The 27,137-nt window shown below is 37.8% G+C and overlaps 1 protein-coding gene across 2 annotated transcripts in view; it reads right to left on the bottom strand.

The window, feature by feature from the left end:
- Positions 1–26,380, bottom strand: part of TNIP3 (TNFAIP3 interacting protein 3) — a 68,123-nt gene extending 41,743 nt beyond the window's left edge. For both annotated transcript variants that reach the window (XM_044224086.1, XM_044224087.1), the window contains exons 1-2: positions 26,330–26,380; positions 6,394–6,514 (exon numbers count right to left, since the gene is read on the bottom strand). In XM_044224086.1, coding sequence (XP_044080021.1) covers positions 6,394–6,504 — 111 coding nt within the window. In that variant the 5' untranslated portion in view covers positions 6,505–6,514; positions 26,330–26,380. The remainder of the gene's footprint in view (positions 1–6,393; positions 6,515–26,329) is intronic.
- Positions 26,381–27,137: the final 757 nt, after the last annotated feature.

The raw sequence follows: 27,137 nt of genomic DNA, 5'->3' as shown, positions 1-27,137 counted from the left end.
TGAGCTTTCTTGAGGGCTAGATATGTATTGGCTTGACCTTGGAGATTATATCCAAACAAAATCTTACCAGTTTCCACCACCACTTGCCTAGAGATTAACTTCTACTATGAATAACTAGTCATCTGCAAAGAGAAATTTAGCTTCCAAATCCTATAATCCTACTTGAATTAAATTTTTTTCTCTTCTCAGTGAGAACATTAATTTCTTATCATGCTATATCAGTGCAGATCACTTTATTTTTCTCATACTTTGCTCATGTGTTTCCTCATCTTCATTCATGTATGCATTCTTATAACAACTATTTCTTGATTATGGGTTATGGATTGGGTACTGTGCTAACTATAGATATAAAGATGAATAAAACAGACAGGTCTTTCACATATGTTCTGGTTTTTGAATATAAATCTGAAGATCCAAGGGACCACTCCATTGAGGATGGAAATGCTTCTGTGTCATTTCATAATCCACAAGTAATTAGCTTGGACATTTCAGGTAAAAGAGATTACTTCCTTCCTGATATAATACATACCAACATCATATGCATAAATGTGGATGCTATTTTTTAAGTATAAATTATAAGTATGTATAATTAAGAAAAAGCATATGTATATAAAGATAATGCTTGGAGGGGTGCCTGGATGGCTCAGTCCATTAAGTGTCTGACTCTTGGTTTGGGTTCAGGTCATTATCTCAGGATTCTAAGATCCAGCCCCACATCAGGTACCACATTTAGTGAGGAACCTGCTTGAGATTCTCTGTCTCCCTCTCCCTGTGACCCTCCCCCCCTCAAATAAATAATACATTAAAAAAAATTACACAGCTATCACTGCTGAAATTAGATAATGGGATTCAAAGAAGCAGCTAGTTATTATTTGAGAAAAATAAAAAAAAAGATTGGGGGAGCTCAAGATCATCCTACTAGCATAAAAATAATGAAGAAGAAGAAGATGATGATGGTGATGATGGCAATAACGCTCATTTAACCCTTTATACTTACAAACTGCTTTCACATTTTCACTTACTTTATATTTTTATCATTATCCATTTTACAAATGAGAAAATATTTTGATCTTCAAAATTGCATTTTGATAAAGAATACTAGTTTAGCTTTAAAAAAAGGGAAATAAGGAAAGGGAAACTTTTTTTTTCAACAATGTGGTTACAGAAAACGTGTGTCAACTTACTGTACTTTGTAGGAAGTTTTTCTTTTATAATCTTTCCAAGAGTCATAAGTTTATATTGCTCTCTGAATCATCAAAAGAACTTTCCCAGGGCCTTTTATTTTGGGAAGAATGTCCAGTTCTAGAATTTATTCTTAGTTACCGGGAAATCCTTCCTCAGCTTGTGCCAAAATTACTGAAAACCAATTTCAGGTGCTGCCTCTTATTTAAAAACAGAAGAAAAAAAAAAAAAGAGGAAAAGGAAGACGAATCCAAAGACAAGACAAACTTCTTAAACAAATTCAATTCTAGTGGATCTTTTAAAAATTTGGATAGCTTTTCTTCTTACTCCCAAATTGCATTTTTATTTCCAAGAGTTACAATAAATTACAAGAATTTATTTCTATATTTTTTGGACAAATGCATTTCAATTCTCCTCCCCCTTTCTATTGTATTTTAAGACTGACAATTACAGGGTCACAAAAGAATATTCATACATTAATTTTCTTATAGTGTTAGGGTCATGTCTTGGTTTAGTGTCACTTCTATTTTTAACATTAATTTTGGAATATGAATATTATTCTCACTTAGATCATTTTGTTTTAGATATTTATTTATTTACTTGAGAGAGAAAGGGAGAGAGAGACAGTGCATGCATGCATGTTAGTTGGGAGAGGGACAGAATCTTAAGCAGACTCTCTGCTGAGCATGGAGCCCCACCTGGGGCTTGATCTAATGATCTAGGAAATCATGTCCCATGAGATGATGACCCACGAGATCATGACCTGAGCTGAAACCAAGAGTTTGAGCCACTCAGACACCCATCACTTAGGCAATTATTTTTCTTTTGCCTACAAGACCTTCAATGCTCTTTGCTCACCAACTGTCTATTTCAACTCTCCCAAATATTAAAAAATGCTCTTATACTTATGGAGTTCCTCATGTTCATCAATAATGTTTTTCTGTTTCCTCACAGCAATGAGTCAGTCTGTTCATTTTCTTGAGCGAAAAAGGGAACTTGACATATGTCTTGGGGCCTTTCATTAAATCATTTCTTTCATTCAGCTACACTTTTTCCTATCTCTTAAGTTATAAAGAAATTTATTTTCTGCTCCTGGAAAGGATCTTACTGATCTTATGGTTACTTCATTCAGTGGAAAATGAGAGACACCCTCCATAGTCTCACTGTCATTGGCTACCCTTGTCTTACACCAAAAATAAATTTTCATATACTTCTTTCAGTCCTATAGATATCTCAGTGAGAATGCAAAAGTTTTTGTTTTGTTTTGAATGTAGGATTCCCTCCTGTACAGTTCTTTTGGATAAATAGTAATTCAGCTGAGATTCCAACTGGAAACTAAACTGTGTTCATTCAAGCAATGAAATTTTTGAAGATACCTTCAGACAACAACTGAGGAAGATGTGTTTGAAGTCTGTTGGGATGCAGAGAGACTCCCAGGGGTTGTTCCTGGGAAACTTTTCTCAAAGAGAGAGTGAAAGCACAGTTTGTTGTTGTTGTTGTTGTTTTGTTTTGCTTTTTCTTTGTCTGGTCTCTTAGACCAGAGAATGACAAGAAGGTGATAGGAGCACTGGGAACCTGAAATGGCTTAGATGGAAGCTGCTAGAACCATGTCCAAAAGTCTGTTCCTCAATGCCTCAGTTTCCCCTTTATGAAATGGGAGAAGTATATTCCCTTCTGGGTCTGCATCACTGTTTAAGAAGATAAAAGTGGGGCAAAAGCCACAAGAAAGAGTTTCCCCACTCCCAGAACCTACTATGAAGCTCCTACCTCACACCATGGAGCCACAAAAAGGGAATCTGGAAAATGAGGATAAAGATAGCCATATTTAAGTGTTGTTATAGATATCAAACATAATATAAAATACCTCCATACCTATCATGGTAGTTGACCTACAAATACTAGATTCTCTCCCTATTGTTTTATTCTAAATATAAGTAGGGACTAGACCCTGGAGGATTTTATGTATTAAGCCAAGGCATTTAGACTTTATGATGTAGGTAAGATGGTCTACTTTTAAGTTCTAAGGATTTGCACATTAGCAAGATCCATATTGGTAAATATGAATTAATGTGGAATAAAACTTAAGAAGGGCGACTAGGCATCTCCTGGGGATAGTCTAAGCAAGAGATAATGAATATCCAAACCATGGCACAGTAGAAAGGGTGAAGGGAAAAAAAAAATGAAGTCCAAAGATTTTACCAAGGTAAAAGAGGTAAGAACTTGAGGGTCCAGGGTGAAGACTGGCATTATTCTATGAATGCCTCCTGGGTTTGGACAGCTTGGTAGCCCTGGATTATACCCGAGTTTGGATAACTGGATAAAAAAAATGATCCATTCATTAGTGCAGGAAATGTAGAGAGGAAAAAGCAAGCAGTTTTAACAGGAAATATGTTGAATTCATTTTGCAACTACTGAGTGAAATTGATGTACATGAAGAAAAGAACTCCAAGTTTAGGAAGCTATATGTGTGTGGAGTCACTGGCATATATTTTGTAGTTTAATGAGCCAAGGACTACGTATAGATCCCTGGGTAACACTAATACAACACAGGCACATTATGTAAGTGAAGCCAGTGAAGGTGAATGAAAAGGGAAGATTGGAGAAAAAAAGTTGTATGTATTGGAGAGGGAGGGGTAATGAGAGATTGATTTTATAGCTGTTGATGATTTTATAGCTGTTTTAAAAGGTTGAATTAGGAAATAGCATCAAATGCATGAGAGAGCAAGTGAAAAATCAGATGCAAAATGACCATTGGGTTTTTCAGGGCAGAGCTTATTAGTGATGTGATAAGGGGCTGAAAAGTTTTGAATGTCCCGATCAATAAGCTTGGATATGATGCGCAAGAATAAGTTAGAACATTATCCATAAAATAATATGGGATCTCACACATGCTTAAAAGTGGAGGAGTGCTAAGCATATTTTAAGCTGGTGAGAGGTGATGGAGTTACTGAAGATACAGGAGCCCAAATGCCATGGAGGGATTTGTCCTATCACCGAGTGGTGATAGGACAAGTTCAGCTCTGTCCTCACAGCTATTCAGCAACTCAATGCAATTTTATTCCTCTCTTTCATCTCCCACTGTTCGTGCCATACCTTCTGCAAATTCCTTAAATACTGGATCTCACCTTTCACCTTTTCACTTTCTCCAGATGTTTTTCTCCAGATCTCATACTTCTCAAGGAAAAAACAAAAACAAACAAAAAAACCCCAAAAACAAACAAACAAACAAACAGAAAGAACACAGCAAAGCAAACCATCAGCTTGGAATCTGCAGCCCTTTGCCTGGATGTGTGGTGTGTAGGAAAATGAGCAAATTTCATCAGGGAATTGATGGGAGAAGCAGTATGTTAAAGAAGGATAACAAGTTTTGGGTAAGTTCCCCAAATAGGGGGAACTAATTACCAAGAGGATGACGATGAGGATGTAGAAGAGGTCTTTACCATAAGAGGAGAAATCCAGAGGACAAAATGAACAGAGTTGGGAGGAAGTCAGCCATGAGCAAATGGGTCTCAGGGGCTGATAATCAAAACATATGAGGATCAGGGTACTGGAGGGGGATTCAAACTCTCGTCATAACGTAGACAAGAAAGCTACTTGAGAAAAGCATACATTTCCATGAAGGAGGAAAATCCTAACTGGGAGTTAGAAATGGTATGTATGAGGGTTCAGAGGAAGAGGTGAGATGAGAAAAGGAGAAATAAGCCTTCCATGGCTCTAACCATCCACAGACACTCATTTCTTTCTTTAAAAATAGATACTACTTGGGGCGCCTGGGTGGTTCAGTGGGTTAAGTGTCCGACTCTTGATTTCGGCTCAGATCATGATCTCAGGATTGTGAAATCGAGCCCCACAGCCCAGTTTCGTGCTTAGTGAGGAGTCTGCTTGAGATTTTCTCTTTCACTCTGCGCCTCCCCCTGACTTGTGCACTCTCTCTTTCTCTCTCTAAAATAAATAAGTAAATCTCGAAAAAAAAAAAAGATACTGTTTTGTCAGGAAAAGGTGAGTTTCTAAACAGGAAAAAGTATGTAGATACCAAACACACACAATTCTATATTTATTAAATGAATGAAAAAAGAGGTAGAGGTGTATCTGCAGCATATTTTTAAAGAGAAAACAGGTAGGTTCAACGAACTGTGTGTGTGTGTGTGTGTGTGTGTGTGTCTGTATGAGAAAAAGAGACACACAGATCTCAAATGCTAAGAGATGTTCTCTGGGAGTGGTGGGCCAAGAGATTTCACTGAGGTCCAGAGTTTAAACCTTATTTAATTCCAGGGTCTCCTTTAAGAGAAAAAGATATAAGTGTATGAAAGCAACTTAGGTGCATAATTAAATATTTGTCTATGAGATCCAAGCTATAAAAATCTCTGTATGATTTTTATAGTTGAAAAGATCATTAGAGATGGTTTCTAATCAGGAGGGCTACAGAGCTTGAGTTCGTGTGGTCATTTATGATGCAATTCAAGAAAGTCATCCTCAAGATTCCTAACCTGACCTTACCCTTGAATTTTATTTGCTTCTGTGAAGCACCATACAAAAGTATCCTGAAACAAGAAGAAATTCATAGTTGGACAACTCCTTTTATTTGGAAAGCCTGTTTTTTCTTTTAAAAAACAGACAATGTAGAGTGCCTGGGTGGCTCAGTCAGTTAAGCGTCTGCCTTCAGCTCAGGTTATGATCCCAGGGTCCTGGGAGGGAGCCCTGCATTGGGTTCCTTGCTCAGTGGAGAGTCTGCTTCTCCTTCTCCCTCTTTCACTCTGCCTGCTTGTGCGCTCTCTCTCTCTCTTTCTCTCAAATAAATAAAATCTTTAAAATTTTTTTTAAATGTTAAAAAAAGACAATGAATTGTACTGATTTTAGTAATCCAATGTAAGAATGTTTACACAAATTGGGTGACTTAACTCCCCCCAAAAAGAGATGTTGCTGTATTTGACATTCTTTTTCATAGCCTGAGCTTTTCCTTACTTCCCTGCAGCAACACTTGCCTGCCTGGCATCACACTTTAAATGGGAAAGTGTTTCTGCTGAAGGGTTTCCTCAGTAACAGGAAGTGACTGTGTAAGAGAGGTTTTATAGTGGTTGACTTTATCCTCTCAGTCATCAAGGAAGTACATTACTGTAAATGATTTGGGGACTGTCCCCATAAATTCTTCTGGGTGAACACACTGTTGAAGAGTGTTTTGAGAAAACGTAGAAAAAAAAGGTGGTTTCTTACCTTTAGGGAACATGAATTTCTGTGACTTGGTGTGGCTCCCAGGGTCGCCCCTTTAAGATCGGGAGAAGCATTCCTCTCAATCAGATCTCGGATTTTATTGTCCAATTCCATGCTTTCACATCTGCGCAGGGGGGAATGGGAAAGGCACATTTTATAAAGCCAATTAAAAATTATTTTAGGGTACAATGAGTTTTCAATGGCATGGAGGTATACAGTACCTTTCTAGAGTCTCCCAATCTCTGATCTCATTTTGTATTAGTCCATGCCATTAGAACACTTCAAGGAACACGGGAGTTTAATTTTCACTTTCTTGCACATTTATACAAAATGATAAAGTAAGATGTAGACAAATTTAGGCATTTTCACAGTCTGATAACAATGACCAGAACTGAGCACTTACAGTGAACCGGGTGACCTACAGTTTCTTACTCAGTGGCATAGGAGTCCATTGAAGTATCACCCATACCCACATTTTACAGTTAACCAAACTTGGATTTAGGAAATTAACCAACTTACGAATTTATGCAAAGTCAGATGCTGGCAGGGCCAAGAGAAAACTCAAATCTATAGGATTCTATAGCCTCTGTATGTGCATGTGCCTGTGCATATGTTTTATTACTATTTTTTTTAAATTTTTTTACTATTTTATTTTTTATTTGTTCCTTCCAGTTATGTTGAGCAATAATTGTCATAGATTACTGTATAAGTTAAAGTATGATGGTTTGATTTACATATATTGTGAAATGATTACCGAGATAGGGTCAGCTAATATTCATCTTCTCATATAAATACAATAAAAAGAAAAGAAAGAAACATTTCTCCTTGTGGTGAGAACTCTTATGATCTACTCTCTTAACAACTTTCCCATATATCCTACAGCAGTGTTAGCTCTAGTCATCATACTGTACATGGCATCTCTAGTCCTTATCTTATAACTGCATATTCGTATCTTTTGACCACCTTCCTCCAGTTGGCACTCCCCCACCTGCTCTGGTAACCACAAATCTGATCTCTTTTTCTGAGAGTTTGGTGGGGGTTTTCCCATATTGTGTTTTTTTGTTTTATTTTGTTTTGTTTTGTTGTTAGATTCCACATATAAGTGAGATCACATAGTACATACAGTATTTGTCTTTCTCTGTCTGACTTATTTCATTTAGCATAATGCTTTTAAGGTCCATCCATGTTGTCACAAATAGTTGTGTTTCCTTTCCTGACTGAATGATATTCTATTGTATGGGGCAGCTGAATGGCTCAGTTGGTTAAGCGTCTGCCTTTAGCTCAGTTCATGATCTTAGGGTCCTGGGATCAAGCCCCACACCAGTCTCCCTGCCTTCCCACTCTTCCTTACTTGGGCTCTCTCTTTTCTTCTCTCTCTCTCTCTCTCTCAAATAAATAAATGAAATCTTTAAAAAAATTATACACACACACACACACACACACACACATTCCCACCACGACTTCTTTATCTATTCATCACTGATGGACAGTTAGGTAGTTTCCATGTCTTGGTTATTATCAATGATGATGTAAAGCCTGTTTCTTAACCATTCTTGATATATGTTTGCAATTAACCTGAGAACATATGCCTAAGCAATTATTTGCTACCAAATGGAAATAATATATTAGAGTCAAAGATTAATTACCTTAAAAAGAATCTAGTCCAATGGTTATCATTTATGAGAACTAGAACGAATTGCTCACCTTGCCATGACCATTAGTTAATAACACCAAGATTTAAACTAGATTTTCTTTTTTTTTTTTAAATTTTATTTATTTGACAGAGAGAGAGAGAGCACAAGCAGGGGGAGTGGAAGGCAGAGAGAGAGGCAGGATCCCCATTGAGAAGGGAGCCCAGTGTGGGATTCCATATCAGGACCCTGGGATCATGACCTGAGCTGAAGGCAGATGCTTAACTGACTGAGCCACCCAGATGCACCTAAACCAAAATTTCTGACTTAAGTTTATCTTTCTGTCTTATCTGTCCCATGTTATGTGATAGAGAAAAATTCTCACTAAAAACACAATTCACAAGAAAAATGTATACATTGATTCTTCTTTATATACATATATATTATATATATTTATATATTTTCCCCTGCCTTATAATTTCTTAATGGTTAAAAATTACCCTTAGATTGGGGCAGGAAATCTTTTAGGAGTACTTTTGCAAATAGTCTTCACATAAAATAAATGCATCAGTTGATGACCTAGGTGTAGACCGATGTGGAAGAGGTTACTTGGCTTGTCTGCCCAACCTGCCACCTTCTTTGGGAGTGACTCTTAGGAGCAGACTCTGACAGTCATGCCTGCTGACACTTCTTGACCTCACTTCTTTACCTCACTTCTTTGGTTGTAACTGATTGAACCAAGAGAAAACAACTGATCCCAGCCAAGAGATTCTCCTCTGTGTGCAGAGAGGGCTCTGGGTAGGAAAATTCAGGGCTGGGAGATTGAAAGAGTCTTGACAATTTTCTATTTCTGAATAATCCTTTTCTAAGGCATAATTGCCTTCCCACCCTTATATTCTGGGAACCATTCCATGTCCTTATAGTGAATTATCTCTGTCTTTTTGTTTTTATATATAATCTAGCTTTGCTTGGTTTCTGTTATCTGTGATATAAAATCCCTAAATAATAGATCTTGACCTTTGTATTTATTTTTTCTTTTAAAAGATTTTATTTATTTATTTATTTGACAGAGAGAGAGAGAGAGAGACCTGGCGAGGGAGGAAACACAAGTAGGGGGATTGGGGAGGGAGAAGCAGGTTTCCTGAGGAGCAGAGAGCCTGATGTGGGGCTCAATCCCAGGACCCTGAAATCATGAGCTGGGCTGGAGGCAGACGCTTAATGACTGACCCACCCAGGCACCCTGACCTTCATGTTTATATTTATTTTTTCTCTCAGGCTGTGAACTTGCACCTCATGCCCCACATATGATGTCATTGTACATTACAAGCGACTGGGTCTAGGGTAAAATTCTTCATGGCCCAAACTGTTACATATGCATGACATTGAGTCTGCAATTGTTTCCCACAACCCTCTGAAAAGAGTAGCAAAATTCCTTTGAAAACTCCCTCAAATCCTTCATATTAGAGTCCCAAATAGCCTTGGGATTGAACTAAACCAAAGGTTAAGCCCCTGAGGCAGCTTTCAGACCAAATCTGAACCAGAATTGCCTATCACCAGCTCACAATACTTTCTGTCACAACATCCCTCTGTGGCAAACATGTTCCTAAGCCCTTTCAAACCCCAGACAGGATCACCATTTTGGTATGACCCATTATCACCCAGCCCCAAGATGATCTAGCTCCCTTGCTATGTTTCTGAGCTCATTTTCTCTTCCCCTCCTACCTGTTTTTTTTTTTTTTTTTTTTTTTTTTTTTAAACCTTCCATGCTTGCCCCATCACAGGGTACAGAACATGCTAGCACAAAGCCCACTCTGGGGACTTGGTGTTTGCTATTACTTCCACAAAACCTGCTCCCCACTGCCACTCAGGTTCTGCCTCAAAAATCACTTTAACAAGAAAACCTCTTCTGACTAATGCATCTGAAATAGCTTTTTCATACCTATCACTACTATCCCTTAATTCTGTTTCATTATCTTCTTAGAATTTTCTATTATTTTGATTTTTTATGTATTTTCTGTTCCCTCTGACACCCACAGAGTTCCCATATATGCCCCAGAAAAGAAGGGCCTTTGATTTTATTCAGCTGCTCTGCTCCTTGGCACATAATACGAACTCAATAAATATCTGTCATTAAATAAATGTGACTCTGTGATAAAATTTAACTCACAACACCTAACCTTAAATCTAGCCACTAAATTATAATGCTTATTTAAAATGTATGTGAATAACCTCAAACTCATAAGACTGATAAAGTTGAGACATAAATCATGAAGCAAGGAAACACTAAGAGTTGCTTTCTTTTTTTTTTTTTTTCCAATTTATTTATTTTCAGAAAAACAGTATTCATTATTTTTTCACCACACCCAGTGCTCCATGCAAGCTGTGCCCTCTATAATACCCACCACCTGGTACCCCAACCTCCCACCCCCCCGCCACTTCAAACCCTAAGAGTTGCTTTCTAATGAACGCTTGAGCTCAGTTATTACTGTCTTCATGGCTGCCTTGTATTTTGTTCATTTGTTTATTTTTTTGTTTTTTAAGTAGGCTCCATGCTGGGACTTGAACTCACAACCTTGAGATCAAGACCAAAGCTGAGATCAAGAGTTTGATGGTTCACTGACCAAGCCACCCAGGTTCCCCTGCCTTGTTCTTCTATACTTGCATTATGTGCATTCTTCAATGTTCAGCGATAATTCATTGAGTATTCACTATTGCAGGGTACTCACTTTTCACAGAAACAATCACATGGTGTTGATTCTCACACTGTCTCAACTTTAATGGTGAACATGGTTAGATGCCAACAGCCACCACTTCCTTTTTGATTTGGACAAGTGAGTAAATGTTTTGCTTCTGAGCAGGGACCTTGTTCTCTCTCTTGAGTGTGGGGCTCAGAATAATAGCCAAAGACAGAGGGTCTTATGAGGGTGGTGGTCCCCAAGGTGGACTTGGTGAAGAATGAGCCTCCATGTGGTGACTTTGTGCTACAGGAAGAGGAGAAATGACAGCAAAAAGGAAGAGAACCATGTGGTGGTGACCAGAGGCAAGGAGCCCCTGGTCATGTATATGGAGCTGGTGGGTCTCAGTGTTGACCACTGTGGCAGGGACAGGGCTTGAGTGCTCAGGACCCCACCTGGGAACTGAAAGAACACAGGAAGGGGTGGGACTCCAGAGAGCTTACCGCAGTGAGGACTTGAGCTTATTTCTCAGTGGCATTGTTATGGCCATTGTTGTCACTATAATGAGTATACCTCAGAAGGTACAGTCGAAGCCTCTGAAAGAAGCATTAGATGCAGTGGAAAGTAGAGTATAAGCCTTAAGAGTTGAACCTAATGATGGGACCTTGAGAGTCCCTTAGCTTCTCTGAACATTTTTGGTGTGGTTTATAAGAAGAGAGAAATACTGTTACATTGTAAGACTGTCGGTAGGATTAGTGATAACATGTACAAGGGTTAGCCCAGGGCTAGCCCTGCTGTAGGTGCTCTATAATTGAGAGCACTCTTTTCATTCTGAGGGTGCTGCCCAGCTACCAAATGCTCTAACAAACGAGCTTGGAAAGTAAGAAAAATACATTTAGCATATTGCTGAAAAGAAAAATAATTTAGAAAACACACACGAAAATCCAATTTGATTCACAAGGTAAGCAAAAAGTTTAGTCACACCTTGGATAAAAGATAGCCATGTTGCTATTTGGGTTTACAACATTCTTAGCAAATCTCTTAGATTATTCTTTAATATAAGAATTTGTTAGATAAAATCATTTATTAGTGAAATTTGTTTTAGTTCATGAATTTCAACTGGCCTTAGATTTATTCTCAAAAAAAAAAAACAAAACAAAACAGTACTTAACAAGGTTTATTTCTTTCTGTTAGGCTCAACAATGTGATAGTTGAGAGGAAGAATCAATTAAAGTTGATAAACTCTGCTTTTCTCTTTAGATCATTAAGTAATGATGATCATGCACCATAGTTATAGTTTTAATATAACATTTCAACTCTAGGTCCAGAGTTGTGTTAAAAAGAATAACACTCTACCAAATTTTTATATACAAATAGAACAAAGCCTACATGATCCTGCGTGAGTTTTACTGGGTATATATTATCCTCACTTTTGGATCTGTTTCCTGTTTCTACTTCTACCCCACTGATCAGATTGAGGTTTATGATTCCAATGACCTACATATACTCCAGTCCCTATTTCTTTTTTCTTTTTTTTTTTTTTTTAAGATTTTATGTATTTATTTGACAGAGAGAAATCACAAGTAGATGGAGAGGCAGGCAGAGAGAGAGGAGGAAGCAGGCTCCCTGCTGAGCAGAGAGCCCGATGCGGGGCTAGATCCCAGGACCCTGAGATCATGACCTGAGCTGAAGGCAGCGGCTTAACCCACTGAGCCACCCAGGCGCCCCTCCAGTCCCTATTTCTTAATCACTACTATTTTTCATGGGAAAATTGAGCCTTAGGAAAGAAATGCTGGAGTAGTTGGGTGGTAGTCAGTTGAGTGTCTGACTCCTGGTTTCATTTCGGGTCATGATCTCAGGGTTATGATTTCATGGTCTTGAGATTGAGCCCCACTTCTGGTTCTATACTCAGTGCAGACTCTGCTTGAGATTTTCTGCCTCTCCCCCTCCCTCCCACTCACGTGTGGGCACGCTCTCTCTCTTTCAAATAAATAAAATCTTAAAAAACAACAATAATAAAAAACCTTTCTTAAGGTCTCTCATTATAAGGGGCAGGATAAGGATGCACTCTGGAGCCCAGGACATTTCACTCTATGGTGTGAATTGTCAACACAGCAAGACTGTAAGAGTGCTATGTTATCCCCAAATAATTGAGTTGAGGTTTTCCATCTTGCTGACTGTGTCTGCTTCAGCTTCAAAGAAAACAACCTACTGGGGTCTAAAGTGAAATGAAGCTGATTTACAAAGTCAGATGTTAGGAGAGCTTTAGGAGACAAGGTATGAGGATCAGGGGTCTCACCTATGATCTATCTTCAATGTGACTCCTTTTTTCTAAGCTGTGGGTTCTTGACCAGGGTGCATAGATGAGAGGCAGGTGGTACACGAATCATCCCAAATAAAATTGAATATGAAATAATAGATGCATTATATGCTCATTGTCTCCCTCTAAAGGAAAGATCTATAGTTTTTATCAAGTTCTGGACTTCCCCCAAAAAGCCAAAAGTTACTGACCCGACTTAAATTATTGTCATGAGTGAACATTGTAAAAAATCAAATGCCAGCATGGTTTTCTCTAAGAGTACACTTTAATTTCTTTTTTACCATGAAGAAAGTACAGAAATTCATAAATGTCTCTTTGACTCAAACACTCTTACTAAAATTTTTATTTGACTTGGCTTCCCTGCTAAATCACAAGTGAACAGAGAATTACAGAGATAATATTGTTAAGCTCAGAGTTCTCTGAGGTGAGCCTGACTGAATTCAATGAAGTCTAGTAAATCCCCATTGGACTCTGACTTATTCATAGTTTATTTTAAAATCACATGAATATAAATCTCCTGAATTATTATCCCTCATTCCTACCTTTCACATGCAAAAACAAACCAACATAGAAAAGTAAATAGAAATGGTATTAATATGAATCAGATTTTACCAGTAGGATAGTAAGTTAATCTAGTATGACAATGAAGCTTAAAAAAAAAAAAAAAGTTTCCCTAAATTATGTATGATGTGTGAGCTGATTTTCCCTAGACTGCCACGAGGAAAAAATGATTTGCCCAGTGAGCAACCACAGAAAATAGGGAAAGAAGTGAACTATATACCAAATAGGCATATTTGGAGCCCTCAGACTTCTTTTACACATTCAAAAGTCTCCAGTACAGAGGCCTTAAAAAAATTATCCAGTTAAACAAAGTATAGAGCATGTCTTTGAATGCCATGGTTTAATAATAAGCTTATCCAAGGATTATTTCATTATTTAAATTTTACTATTTGATTAGAGCTTAGACATTTTTCATTTGTAGAAACCTCTCTGTTAGAAAAGATAATCCCGAAGGTTATGGGTTCCTGCTTTGTAGGGCATTAACTAATATCTTAGCATCTTATTCTAACATTCCTTCATCAAATTGCCTATAACTACCCAGCTCCTCAAATGCTCTTTGAATGTGTCTTCTTATCTTCTGGGGTATCATTAATTAATGAGTTGAATTAAAACCATGAACAGAAGTTCACTTTACGCTGTATGATGATCCTGTTTTCAACTTTTTGTGTATTGACGTTAATATCACTGGATATCTATACTTCAAAGTCATCAAGTTTCTAGTTGTTTATAATGACTCATGGTGAGCGTGCAATCCAGATCCACCAGACTTGGTTTTGATGGTTATTTGCTACGGTTGCATCATTGGTATTGGCCAGTAGTGTAAATTCCTGAAGAACATTATTTTACTCAATAGACAAAACAAATAACTACAATCTTGGAAATAACCTGAAATTCATTTCATTCATCTCCTGCAGTAGAACACACACAAATGAGGCACAGAGGGGTTAAGCGATGGATTGCAAAGCCAGGGCAAGAATTAAGGACACTAATGTTCTTCCTTCCTCCACATATACTCGCCCACTTCAAATGTCCACATTTCCTCCCAGCCTGCTGCCAAGGTCACATTTTGTGCTTTGATCTTACCTCCTAAGCCAAGACCTTTTAGGGAAGAATTTGAAGAACAAAGCACATTTGCAAATATAAGACAAGGAAAAGTCGATAGTGGGTCTTCTCTAATGGAAATGCTTCCAGATGTTCAAAGCCTGGGAATTGTAATCTTTGGTGACCCAGGAATGAGAAGTGTTGTCTAAAAGAGTATAATCAAAGAGTAACTTTTTAGGTTTTACTTTTTGTTATTATATTAGTACTCTGAGTATGGTCCTGGCCAATGTGGAGAGAAACAAATTACTCTGTAATATGTGTATTATAATATGTAATATGTGATATGTAATATATTACTTTGTAATATGTATATGTGTGCTAAATGAATAAGTCACAGTGTTTTAATTATTTTAGTTGAGAACTTCAACAGTTGTGGCTTAAGAAGGTAGTAGAAGAGAAAATGATTACTCAGAGAGTTTTTAAAGTAGCATTGGCTTAAGGCAAGAATGAATATTTCTAAAGTTTTACTCAAGGTAATGTGGTTTAATAATTTAAATACTGTCTAAAAGTGGTCTTGGTATGCCTGATACTGAAGTCCAGAGGACGGGGTTATTTCTTAGAAACATGGAGTCTGTTATAGCCCTCAAATTGCATTCCTGGCTAGATCCCTACCTATCTCCTCCCTGCTTTCGAAATGTGCCAGGTTGCTGAACTAATGCACCTCCTACCCAAGACAGAGCTCCTGGGCTGCACCCACGAGGAGCATGCGCACAGAGAAGCCAGGTTGGAGAAGAGATACAGAGCTGCGGCAAGTGCTGGTCAGGCCACGGAAGGGCACCAGTGAGCAAAGCTATGTAGAAACCACATCCTCCTAACAGTTACCCTACTGAGTTGGCTCTTCACTGGAGCTGTTCTGTACAGGTGAAGCCCTCTCTTTCACAAGGGCAGAAGGACAGAGATAGGATATAGCCTCGGGAAATATTCTAATACGTGCATACACTGGCCTCCTTGCTTGGCTTAATGTTAGCCACCCTACGGTTCTCACCTTAAATATGGGAGGGAAACTGAATCGTAGATTGCAGGGGATAGTCCAACTCTGTATTTCCATCACAACCTGCCTTTCTCCCATTACAAAGCTTATTACGCTTTATTGTAATTGTGTGTTTGCTTACTTACATGTATTCTCCATTCGATTATATGCTTCTGGAGGCAAGGACAGATTTAGCTTGCTTATCCATCTACATACAGATCCATGCCAGGATTATTAAATATTGCACTAGAGAACAAATAGTTAAGAACAACTAGATCTTAAGTCAGCAAAGATAGAAGGTAGTCCTGAAGAAGCTTTTATTAAAAGTCATGTATAGGCTGTCCCTCTGTCCTTTTTAGAGTGTTTTTCTCCATGACGATACCTATGTTATTTTTTCCCTCCTCATGTCAATACATTTGCCTCTGAGAAAAGGAGCTGACAAAGACTTACAGCTATGAATACCGTGAAAGTGACACAACTTTTTGCTACAAAGTGTAGTTTCAGGCATCAGTAGGCAGGGCTCAGGAGATATTTCTGAGTGGCAATTTCCAGTTAATTAATTAAACTCACAGTCACATCAACGCTTGAGAAGAAACATAAATAAGGGTTCAAAAGCAAGTATTAAGCACAATTCTTTACTAACACTCTCTCAGTTTTGACGAGAGGAAAATGATACCACACTAGATCTCATCATGAAGAGCGCTCTGTGTTGAGATGTGAGTTTTTCTACCCTAGGGAGCAAGGATCCAAGAAGTGGGAAAGGAAGAAGAGAAAGAAGTCAAACAAACATTGCTATTCTGCCTATCATTTATCACAGAGTTATAAATAACACAAAATGCCCTCTTGGACAAGGCTGCAGGAAGATCACAGCTTCACAGGTTTTTGGACTGATGGTGGGGGGAGGGGAGGCAAGCAAAGAGTCCTTGGTATTTTTGTTGTTATTTTTGTTTTAATATGGGATACTATCATTAGGGTTGTTTGTTTGTTTGTTTAAAGTTTCGTTCTCTTCAAGAAGCAGACTATAAAAAGTGAATAATCTTAAAGATTGAGGTGATAGGAAACTTTGTCCCTAAGCACCATTATGAAAAGCAAGTTAAGCCTTGCTTTTCGAGACAAGAAGACCTTGGCACTTACTCTACCATTTGCATTACCTAGTCAGTGCTTTTGAAATATTGTTCTGGAGTATGAATATTCTCATATTGACTTCTTGATGAACATCTGGAAGAGAACAAATTAAACTAGATATTCACGCACAGAAAAATCATATTTTTTTGGTTCATGTTGAACGGTGGCAGAATATCCCGTTCCAAAATATGCCACTCCAGCATGAGGATTGTTTTTGAACTAAAGTCACTTGGAAAACAGCAGATGGAAGGAATACGGATCTCCCCTTTTCTTCCCGAAAACTGAGATAAGACTCCTTTTGAAAGATGCCCTCCCTCTACTACGGGAAAAGAAACATTCCTATTACCCAGGCCAGGAAGACTGAGCGAATTCTCCACAAACAGACCTTGTTAAAATAATTCTGATTTTGCTTTAGCTTCGCTATATATTTTACATTTCCACAAAACCTTCTCTTTGTTCAACCTAGTAGAAAAGCATTTAGGTTTCGCTATTTCTTTGGCTCTTCATTTCCACAGAAGGGCTCCCATATCACAGAAACATTTGTATATTTTTCTCTTGTAAACTTTCATTACAGAGCCCCAGCCAAGCCCTAAAATGGGCAGAAGAAAGAATTTACCTCCCTTATAAATAAGAATTTCAACAGGAATATTTTGGTGTATTTTACAGTTGAGTCCATATCAAAAAACAAAAGAGGTAAGTTAGGCCTGGGATTTTCATCTGATGTAACCACATTCTTGTGTTGACTGTGGTTTTCCTTTAACTTCTAAAAAAGTATCTCTCAAATCTCTACACAACATCAACTTGTGACTAGGAAGACTGAAAGACTAAATTTTGAGTCATATCTAATTAATTATAATACCTCCTCTTGTACCTCAAATGATGTTTCTTGACCATGTGTTTAGCTAAGTGTTACCATCAAACAACAAAGCAGTATCACCTTAAAACTATTCTCTTAAATCACTGTTGCTAAAGCTGAACTTCATTGGGACAAATATTTGAAAGGACTTTCTATTTTAAAGAAGCAGCTATTAGTGAAATGATTTCATTCAAATTCTTTTAAATTATATCAAAGATGGCGAGAGATGCTTTTAATGTCAATACCTGAGGTATTAAGTAATTTAGACACTAAATTCCAGAGCTTTATAAAAATTTTAGAATAGATGATCTTTCTAAATGATCATTAAATGATACTTATGTAAACTATATCTGCTTAAATGTGATTTTTTTTTCACATCTGTTTTGGAGTTTCATTAAAGCATGGTTGCCATTCTTGGTTTTAATTTATGAGCCATCTGTGGATTTGGAGTGGCCTACAGCATACAGAGATGCAGAGCCAAGTGAAAACTGGCAAGTGAGGCAGCTTGCTCATCGGAATCCACACTGGTCTGTCTACGGACATTAAGGAAGTGATGGAATAAGTTATGAAGACATTTGTCGTGTCAGAAATTTGGGGATATTTCATAACAGTTTTTCCAAAGGTCGCAAACTGACATATGAGAATTTAATGTCTTCTGGTATCTTCTGACAGCACGTTTCCAATTCTTTTGTCTAACTCATCAGGTACCTGACGACTTTTTGTTAGCTCCCTTGCATGTTTTCTTAAGGCGGTACCTAATAGGCTGAATTATCACATGGTCAGCTATTATCATGTGTGGGGTAATCCTATGGATCTTCTGAGAACTGTGTCTGAAAACGTACAGAAATTTAAGTAGGTTCCTCCTCTGTTGGAAAGACTGTGTTGATTGAATAAAGCCTCTAGAGGGCACTCTGCATTCAGTTCAGGTAGAAACTAGTTTCTGAGGTTGCTCACATTTTCATTTTGAATTTTACAGAAGAGGGAGAGAGGAGAGATGTGTAGTGTACACATGTGTGATAATTGTAGCTTACGTCTGTTTATTTTCTTTTTAAAGTCCTAATAAAAATTGTATTCAATTTTTAGTAAAGTTTTGTTTTGTTTTATGTTGCAATCATTGTTTAACACTCATGTAAATAGACTTACACCAAATAGATTTCCTCCTATAATGGTTAGTTGGTTTATTAAAGGGAGCAATAGTCTCTATTTACCTTTTTTTTGTCTTTGCAATGTTCATATGAATGTGAAATTGATGAACCTAGAGTATCTTCTTGTGCCAAAAATTATAAGTATTCAGAAGACTGGTTAAAATGGAGTAATTTTAGGACACCTGGGTGGCTCAGTGGGTCAAGTGTCTTTGGCTCAGGTCATGATCTCAGATTCTGGGATGGAGTCTGGCATGAAGCTCCTTGCTCAGTGGGAAGTCTGTTTCTCCCTCAGCCTTCTCCTCCCCGCTGCTTGTGCTCTTATTCTCAGACAAATAAATAAAATCTTAAAAAAAAAAAAAAGGGACAATTTTAGGGATGCCTAGTGGCTCAGTCGGCTGAACTGATTTTGGCTCAAGTCATGAGCTCAGGGTCAAGGGATCAAGCCCCGCATCTAGCTCTTGCACTCTACTCGGAGTCTGCTTATCACTTTCCCTCTGCTTCTTCCCTGGCTTTCTCTCTCTCTCTCTCTCTCTCTCTCTCAGTCTCAGATAAACAAATAAATAAATAAATAAATAAAATCTTTAAAAAAACAAATGGGACAATTTTAGCATTAAAATAAATAATGATAAGAATGCATTATGTCTCATTAAATAAAATAGGAACTCACTAATTTATACATACACAAATTTTAAAATGAACAGAAATGGGAACAAAAGAAATATTTTCTTTACATTGGAATGCCTACTAATAAATGTAAAAGAAACTATGGTATTAGAAAATCAATATTTAGTTTTATATTCCTTTAAAAAAAAAAAAGAAAATCAATATTTGACAGCCATCACAGTAACAATTCAAATTGAGAAATATCAATGGATGCTAACAGTAGTGGCTCAAATTTTGATGAAGAATAGAATATTTACATAATTGCATGGGATCTCCCACCCCAATACTTAGTGAATACTGGAGGAAATACTAAAGAATAACTTCACTTTGGAGAATGTTGATAGGCATCACCTTAGTCCAAATGATAAGGGTTAAAATTACCAGTAATGAGAAAAATTTAAACTGTGACCATCGGATGGGATGCATTAAAAACACACAGCTTCACATTTGTGATATTCCTGCCCCAAATGCATAATCTGCATCTAACTATGAGGGACATTAGACAAAAGCTAACTGAGAAACATTCTACTGAATATCAGGCCTATAAAGTGTCACATCATGAATGTCAAGCAAAGACTGGGGAACTATCTCAGACTGAAAGAGGCTTAAACTCATGAAAAATAAATGCAGTGTGTGATCTTGGATTGCATCCTTTTTTTTGGTTTGTTTTCTATGAAGGGTATGAACCAGAAAATTGGCAAAAAATGAAATGGGTCTGAGGGTTAGGTGGTAGTATTGTATCAGTTTGGTTCACTTTCTGATTTTGACGTGTAGCTTTTTATTTCACTTTAACATAGGATGATTTGAAGCTGAGGGCAATTATGAGTAGACAAATACAGGAAGACCTCTCGGTCCTCCCTGATCTCCCTAAAAGCAGAGCATGCATTTTCCTTTGTGACGGTGGCATAAATTTCACCCCTCTCCTCTACCAGGATGGGAAGAGAGACTTTTATCCACAGAAATGGAGAGCCAGCATGGAAATTAATAAATAAACACACTGACTGAAATGATCTTTATCATCCAACGGTCCCCCCATATATTTCCTATTCATTTCCCTACAATTTATCTTCCCTTGATGCTCACACCTCTTTCCTTTGTTAAGAAGTATCTATAGGCTCCCGAATCTAACTGCTTCTTTAAGTTTCACCTGTTTTCTTGTGAACTCCTGTGCAAATAAAAACATTAGTACGTGTATATTACTTTTCTTTTGTTAAGCAGCCTTTGTCAGGTAAATTAGCAGACCCCGGATACTGAGCCTCAGAGGGTAGAGGTAAAGGTTGTCCTCGTGGATAGGGGATTATTTTGTGATTACACAGAAAAGTGTTCTTGGTTGTAGGAAATGCCAACTAAATCATCCAGGGGTAATTTTTTTCTGAATGGCCCAGGAGTAAAAAGATCTTTGTACACTTAGAAATTTTTAGTTTGAAATTATTTCAAAGTAAAAAAGTACTTAAGGGACGCCTGGGTGGCTCAGTTGGTTAAGCAGCTGCCTTCGGCTCAGGTCATGATCCCAGCGTCCTGGGATGGAGTCCCACACCAGGCTCCTGGCTCGGCAGGGAGCCTGCTTCTCCCTCTGACTCTGCCTGCCACTCTGTCTGCCTGTGCTCGCTCTCTCTCCCTCTCTCTCTGACAAATAAATAAATAAAATCTTAAAAAAAAAAAAAGTACTTAAATATTAAACCTACAAAATAAAATCTGATTTGACACATAAATTATCTTATGCTCAATGTTGAAATCATTTTATAAAATGAAATTAGCATTTCATTATGCAGTGGACACTAAGACACAGGCCAATAAATCTTCTTTGAGATTTGTGAAATTAGTGCAAACCAAAACAAAGCAAGATGATTAAGTGTTTTGTAAAAGAATACAGAGGAAGAACATTTGTATGAATCATATTAGTTTGATGGTCTTTTCTAGCCATTCCAGAAAAACAAATGAGCTATTTTCACCATAGTATTTAAAACCCAGTTAGGAAAAAAACACACAAAATACCAAACAAAACCCCAAACTTTGAATGTCTTCACCTTTGCTCTGTAATAGCTGGCATTTCACCTCCTTGTGGACTTACAATAAATATATAGGCTCTGTTGAACTCATATTGTGGAAACTTACTTTTGGAAATGTGGGTTAGTGCTAAAATCCATACACACTAGAAAAAACAAAAGTCTTAGAAAGGCATTTTTTTCTCATTTGATTCCACAAATATTTCCGTAAAATTTCTTTGTGTAAGGTCCATTATCCTTCAAAATCAACCAAGAGTGTCCTCATCATTTTGGATGCGTTTCATAAAGAAAGGAATGTGCATAAAGGGAATTATTTTTCCTTTCAATAATTACAATTTTTTTATACAAGGATGAGACCTTTGACATTGGAGAACATCACAGATGTTTATAATGAGTTTTTATCACTGTTTTATTTTTATTTTTTTAAAGATTTTATTTATTTGTTAGAGAGAGAGATCATAAGTAGGCAGAGAGGCAGGCAGAGAGAGAGGGGGAGGCAGGCTCCCTGCTGAGCAGAGAGCCCGTTGTGGGGCTCAATCCCAGGACCCTGAGATCATGACTTGAGCCGAAGGCAGAGGCTTAACCCACTGAGCCACCCAGGCGCCCCTATCACCATATTATTTTTAGATGCAAAAGCTCTAACACTATACAAATCTTATATAGTCATTTCTGAGTGTAGAGAATGGATTATTTATTTGTAGGTGAAATGAGAAAAAAAAAAAAAACAACCACTGGCTTCTCTTTGTTTTTACAAAATATCAAACCACTGAATTAAGAGTGAATTTTCAAAGGTCATGATTATGAAAGAAACCAGCAAAGCAAAATAATTTTATTATTTGGTATAAAATTAATTTTTGTTCTTAATACATCTTTACAAGATTGACATTAAAGCAATGCAGTATTTGTGTAAGTGCAACCACACACACACACACACACACACACACACAATACTAGAACAGGAATTACTAAAATTGGGTAGATCAGAATATATGGCAACCTAGTGAACCTCCCATATAACTGGTATTTCAGATATCCAGTGGAAAAAGGAGCATCTTCAAAGGCCAGGTAGCATTCTGTAGTGAAAACAGGGACCAACAGGTGGGGAAGGTGACATTGTTTTGAGAAGTGATGACAGGAGGGGTGGGAAACAGTAGCCTTCTACTAAAGACAGGACATTCACCCTCACTCAGGGACACTTGTTGAAATATGACAAACATAGCCTGCCCATCCAGGCTAGTCATGGGGATGGCAGCATTTACTGAGTCCGGAACTGTACTGAACACTGTATGTGCTTTATCTCATTCAATCCAAAGTCCCTCTTGAGGTCGGAGCTGCCTCCCCGTCTTACAGTTGAGGAAACTGAGGTTCCCAGAGATGAGATCATTTACCCTCTTAACTCTTGCATTCCACTGAGCAAGGATTATGTGTTCACTGCCAAAGGTAAAGCATTAGAAAGATCATAGTGACACTGGTAAAGGTAGATCTTTTCAAAATTTGTTCCCCCACCCCCATAGCAAGTATCATTTGAAAGAAGAAGACACGTATAAAAGAAAGGTTCACATGCAAGATTAGGTCCTGAAGAACAGAAAAATCAGGACTGGTACAGGAAATAGTTTTGTGTGGTTGACTATGTCATGGAGAGCATAACACAAAAAAACTAGATTCATAATTCCAGTGAGATTTGGAAAACCACAACATTGGTCAGACTATTTTCAGAAAAATGAAATCATAAATATGCAGAGAAAAGAATTTAGTTTTGCAGATAAAAAAATTAATTGCTTAAAGATATATATTCATGCTAAATGTAAGTATGAATATCTAACAATGTCAAGTCTCAAATATGCTGAATAAATAGGAATAACAAGTATTTTAATCTTTTGTAATAAATATTTTTACGATAATTATAAGAATACAACTTTAATGCAGAAAATTTGAATAAATATTTTCTTTAGATACACATATGTATTTTTAAAATTGGGGCTAAGGGTATATTAACTTTCATATTTTGCTTTTTCTGATTAATGTATCATTAGAGTACTAAAGGCCTTTCCTTTAGTAAAGACATCCGTAGGCAGGACAGGAATTCAATTTAAAATATTCAAGAATAAACATGAGCCAACTTGGCTTAAATTATGGAGCTTAATAAACGTTAATAAAATACAGTGTATTTAAACCCCAAAGACAGGAAAAAAACAGAAGAGAGTGAAACTATCAGGGCAATGTAAAAGCTGATGTATGGAGTGTTGAATCACTATATCGTACATCTGGAACTAAAAAAATACTGTATGTTAACTAACTGGAATTAAAATAAAAACTTAAAAAAATAGAAGAACAGGTGACTGTTCAGAGTTAAGAAACTTGGTTTTTGACTTTCCTGTTAAAGACTTTGGGTGTTTCTTAACACCTAAGTCCAAGCTCAAGCACATGTAGGATCTATTCTAAGTCTTATGACACAGCTACACATTAAAAAAAAAAAAAAAAAAGGGATTCACCCAAAGATTCTGAAGGAATTTGAGGGCAAATTTAGGAATCTTCCTCAAAATATGGTCGCCATCAAGAAAGAGATGTGAGGATTTCTAGTAATAATTTAATTAATATGAAGAGCCATATTAGAAAGTCAAAGGCCTTATCTGCGAGCCGTAGAATTTCATGATACAGATCCACTAGTATGAAAATAAATTTGAGTCATAGAAAGAAACCTTTCCCTAAGGACAGATCTTGCTTCACTGAATAAACACACATGGGAAAACTTCACTAAGATTGCAAGTAGACAAAAGCAATTTTAAAAATTGAGTAGCAATAAAAATATTTTGTCGTGTTTTTAAAAAGGGGTTCTAAAAAAGAACTGAAGGATGTAGGTACTAGATATATTTCTGGTTCAGTATAAATATTTGGTTTCTCTTAAGGATCTAGGTTAGGAAAGATTTCATTTTTTTTGTTTGTTTTTTGGTTTTGGGTTTTTTTGGTAAATTATAGGAAAGAAAAAGGAAGCAATGACAATGACATTTTTAAAACCTTTCAAACCAAAATGCTAAAGGAAAAACAATAAACTACAGGAAAGATACTAAGTTTATGGGTAGCTATGAAAAGTGGTATATGACTTTCATTGTAAGGAACTACATTCAGAGAAAATATAACCCAAAACATATTGTTTGCTTATGAAATCATCTTCACAGCTTTACAGAGGTAAAAAAGCAAAATAAAAAGAGAATGATTAGATTTTATCACTCATCCATTCAGCAAATAATTATTGAACACCTACTATGTGCCAGACGCTCTTCTTGCTGGTTGGCACATTATATCAATGAACAAAAAAGAAAAAAAGGGGCACCTGGGTGGCTCAGTGGTTAAGCCTCTGCCTTTGGCTCAGGTCATAGTCTCAGGGTCCTGGGATGGAGCCCTGCATCAGACACTCTGCTCATCAGGGGGCCTGCTTCCCCACCTCCCCCTCTGCCTGCCTCTCTGTCTATTTGTGATCTCTCCTTCTCTGTCCAATAAATAAATAATCTTAAAAAAAAAAAAAGAAGAAGAAAATCTCTGCTGTTGCGGAGATTACATTCCAGAATTTCATAAAAATAACAATAATTACCTGACCTCCAAACAAATTTATAGTGAATTTGCTTAATAAACATGGCTCAGAAGATCCAGTGAGGATCAGGAATACTGATCAGAAGATTAATTACTTTCAAATAATTAAAATTTTAGTATACCTGTTTGAAAAACATAAGTAGTTTCAAGAAGAATGTTAACAAAATCATGGAATATGCTATGAGAACAACCCCTCTCAAAAGCGACTAAGGTCTGCACTAAGACCCTAGAGTTTATGTCATAAAATATACACAAAACTCTTAAGTATTTAAGTTTTTTAAATAAAAATGAAGAATTAGGGAGGTTCCTAAGAAACATAATATCTTTAACCTGTAAAACTTTCCAAAAATTCTTTTGAAAAGGGTACAAATCCTCTATGACAGCTAGAGACAAAAAATTGTAGAAAACCTGAGAGGGGATTTGGTGAAACGCTCCAAAAAAATAAAATACTCTGAGAACGCCAGGACACACCACCGCAGCCCCAGGTGAAAGCACTGGGCAAGGATGAGGGCAAGGAGATAGACATTTGAGCCAAAAGCAAAACAAAGAAAGAAAATCAAGAGACCCTGTGGAGGACAAGAAAACTGGGAAGAGCTCATGGGGATGGCCCCTTCCTCCCCACTCCATGCATAACCTCAGGGAACATGCAGGGCAAGAGCTAGGAGGAGTTGAGTAAAATATTTGTGGTAGCTATTGACAGCAGTTTTTATTTAAGAGTAAAAGAAGGGGAGCGGGAAGCCTTTGAGGAAAGAATGTTGCTCCCCTGTGCTGGCCGGGGAACCCACAGAACTCCACATGTCCCGGTCAGGAGCTAGTCTAGGCGTCAAATGGATTAGAAAATGTCACCGGCAACCATCGATTAAATGTTTCAACCCACGACAAGTTGAGAGATGTGAGATTAAATTTATAACTGAACTGATTTTTATCTCCCCAATTCTCCCACACTCAGCTGGAACGGATGGTGTGTGCCAGACTGAGACGCCTTGAGAAGAATGTTTCAAGGAAAGGAAGCTAGGGGAACTCAATCCTTCTGAGGTGACTCTGGGGCAGGGAACTTGTCAGGGTCACTTACAGGGTGCATGGTTCTGGTTGCTGCATCAGAGCCCCGACTGAGGGGGCAGGGAAGGCTGGGATCTCCCTGGTTCTCCACTTGCCTCTCTAAGAGCTCTGCACTGGGCTGCTTATTCCCAGAAGGAGGAGCACCTGTTTCTCAATTACACGAAGGCACTCCATGGGCTGGTGGTGCCCAGGCAACCGTGTCCACTCTCCGAAAAGGCAGTCAGAGGCAGAGCCCTTACCTGGGGTGACATAGGCATCTCTTCTGTTTGTATGTTGAGGCGTTGCGACCACTTTGCTTCGGCTCCTTTACTAGCCCCACATGGATACAGACGAGGGGAAGAACTTCCTTGTGCCAGTTCTCACCCAACAGGTAACACCGATCACACCTGAGAGTACCAAGCACTGGCGAAGGGTGACTAGGATGACTGCAGAAGAATTTTTACAACAACGACATTATGAAAATTACAAATCCCCTTTGCATAATCTTAAATTAAGAATAGGACACTTTACAGTCCAAGATTTCTCAAAAACATTATAGTAGGGCCCTCAGCAGGCTTTATTTAGACCCAATTTCTCAAAACTGTACCTAGTTAGAACTTGTCAGGCTGAGGGGATTTTCCACGCTTCTGAGCAACGTTTTTCATCTTTACACACAGTTTTGACAGTTGGCAGCTGCAGAGCCACTGGCGGTCTCTGGATGCATAAAGGGATCCCTGAGCACACATGCCCTGACCAGCAGGCTTCCAGCTCCCACGGCGCTTTTGGTAACCACCAGTGAATTGCCCATCTGAAAATTCCTTTGCCTATGACAGAACTCTAATTCAAAAGAGAGCTCTGGCTGACGCTCAGGGCATGATTGATTTAATGACCAGGGAATTACTGCCAGCAAACAGGCACACTGGCTAGCCTTTCTTAAACAGATTTTGTGTGTGTGAGTGTGTGTTTGTTTGTTTTGTTTCTATTCCCTTAGAGAGCTTTTTGTTTCTTTTCATCCATTGGATTTCTGGAACTCCAGTCTCGTTGGCCATTCCAAGTTCTCTGCTCAGA

The sequence above is a fragment of the Neovison vison genome, chromosome 11 (genome assembly GCF_020171115.1).
Source record: "Neovison vison isolate M4711 chromosome 11, ASM_NN_V1, whole genome shotgun sequence".
Classification (NCBI taxonomy): Eukaryota; Metazoa; Chordata; class Mammalia; order Carnivora; family Mustelidae; genus Neogale; species Neogale vison.
The sequence above is the reverse complement of the archived record's forward strand: the minus strand, read 5'-3'. Positions and strand labels throughout refer to the sequence as shown.